This window comes from Branchiostoma belcheri, unplaced genomic scaffold (genome assembly GCF_001625305.1).
Source record: "Branchiostoma belcheri isolate BF01 breed outbred unplaced genomic scaffold, Haploidv18h27 scaffold100, whole genome shotgun sequence".
In the NCBI taxonomy this organism is placed as follows: domain Eukaryota; kingdom Metazoa; phylum Chordata; class Leptocardii; order Amphioxiformes; family Branchiostomatidae; genus Branchiostoma; species Branchiostoma belcheri.
Window position 1 is genome coordinate 768,334 of NW_017802381.1, and position 1,392 is coordinate 769,725.

At 46.8% G+C, this 1,392-nt stretch overlaps 1 protein-coding gene across 1 annotated transcript in view; it reads left to right on the top strand.

The window, feature by feature from the left end:
* LOC109473265 (acidic proline-rich protein PRP25-like) overlaps positions 1 to 108 on the top strand; it is a 2,650-nt gene extending 2,542 nt beyond the window's left edge. The window contains exon 5 of the mRNA XM_019773144.1: positions 95 to 108. Within this exon, the coding sequence (XP_019628703.1) occupies positions 95 to 108 (14 nt within the window). The remainder of the gene's footprint in view (positions 1 to 94) is intronic.
* The last annotated feature ends 1,284 nt before the right edge of the window (positions 109 to 1,392 follow it).

Below are 1,392 nucleotides of genomic sequence, written 5' to 3' on the forward strand. Positions count from 1 at the left end.
ACACTGTGTTGAGAAAAACCCATAGGATCATAGCATACAAAGGCTCCCATACGGACATTTGGGAGAAGTTTAATTAGTCGTACATGATTGACAGGCCAGATGGCTTAAGCAGATGTGAAGGTCATACTTCCACACACACTGCAAGAAGACTACCGTAAGTCTGCAAATTCAAGAAGGACTATTCCACCTAAAAGCAGTAAAATGAGGAACTGTCAAGTGCAAGACCATTGAGTATCATCGTATTGTGCAGCACACTTGAACACACAGGTTCAACAGCAAACTTATCGGAACTGTTGGAAAAGATTTGTAGTTTACGAGTACACTTACTGGAAGCTACATGATTGACATGGCAGGTGGTGCCTGTTAGGCTAGAAGAAATTCTAGAGGCCTGTGCTGAATCATACAGGAGAACTGTGGAATACCGTAAGGACTCAAATAAAGGAGTACAAATTAAGCAGTTGTAAGTTAGGCCTCTCGCAGCAAACAATTGGAGCCGTTTGGAAATGGCTGATAAGAAGTCAGACGAGGACCGCTCTACAGTCAGAGAAGACAGACATGTAGAGGAGGAAACAGAAGGTTTACAAAAACGAGTACCTAAGAAAGCTGACTGGGTCAGTGAAGAAGAAAGTAGAAGAAAGAAGACTCACAGATCGGCAGTCCTAGGCCGACTAACGCACAAATCAAACGTGCTAAAATCGTTAATGGAACGGAACGACTTATCTGAGGTACAGAAGGGTATGGAAGAGTGGCAGAAGGCCTACTGTGACCTTGAAGAGGCCAGTGGTGATTACCAGACCACTCTAGATGCAGATCAGCTGAAGGAAGACACAGAGAAATGGGTAGGACCACGCTTTGCAGAGTTAGATCAGTTCAGGGACATGGTTCATGAGTGGATTAACCTGACTTCAGAGAAAGAAGAAGAGACGGGCATCAAACCGTCCGACAGTGTGTCACAAGCATGCTCGCAAGGTTCCAGTGTCGCCTCAAGCGCTAGGCTGAGAGCAGAATTAAGAAGGGCTGAGTTGAGGGAAAAGGCGGCTGCCTTGGACCAGAAGATGAAACTGCAAGAGAGGGAGTTCCAAATAAAAAGAGAAGAGATGGAGCTCAGAAGGCAGCAGGAGCTGCTAGAGGTTAGAACCGAAATGGCACAAGAGGAAGCCAAGCTCAAGGTTATTGACAACTTTGAGGCATACGGTCAGCCACAGCCAAGGATCCGTCTACCCTTTGAGCCGCCAACTAGTGAGCATCAGGGGGAAAGAAGTGACCAGTTCAGGACGGCCCGACAGTGAAGAAGGAGCCCTATCAAACATCCCTGAACCCGGAAGCAGCTAGCTTCACATCGACAAGTCGTCGCGACAGGGAAAAACAGAATTCCCCGACACCAGAAGAATT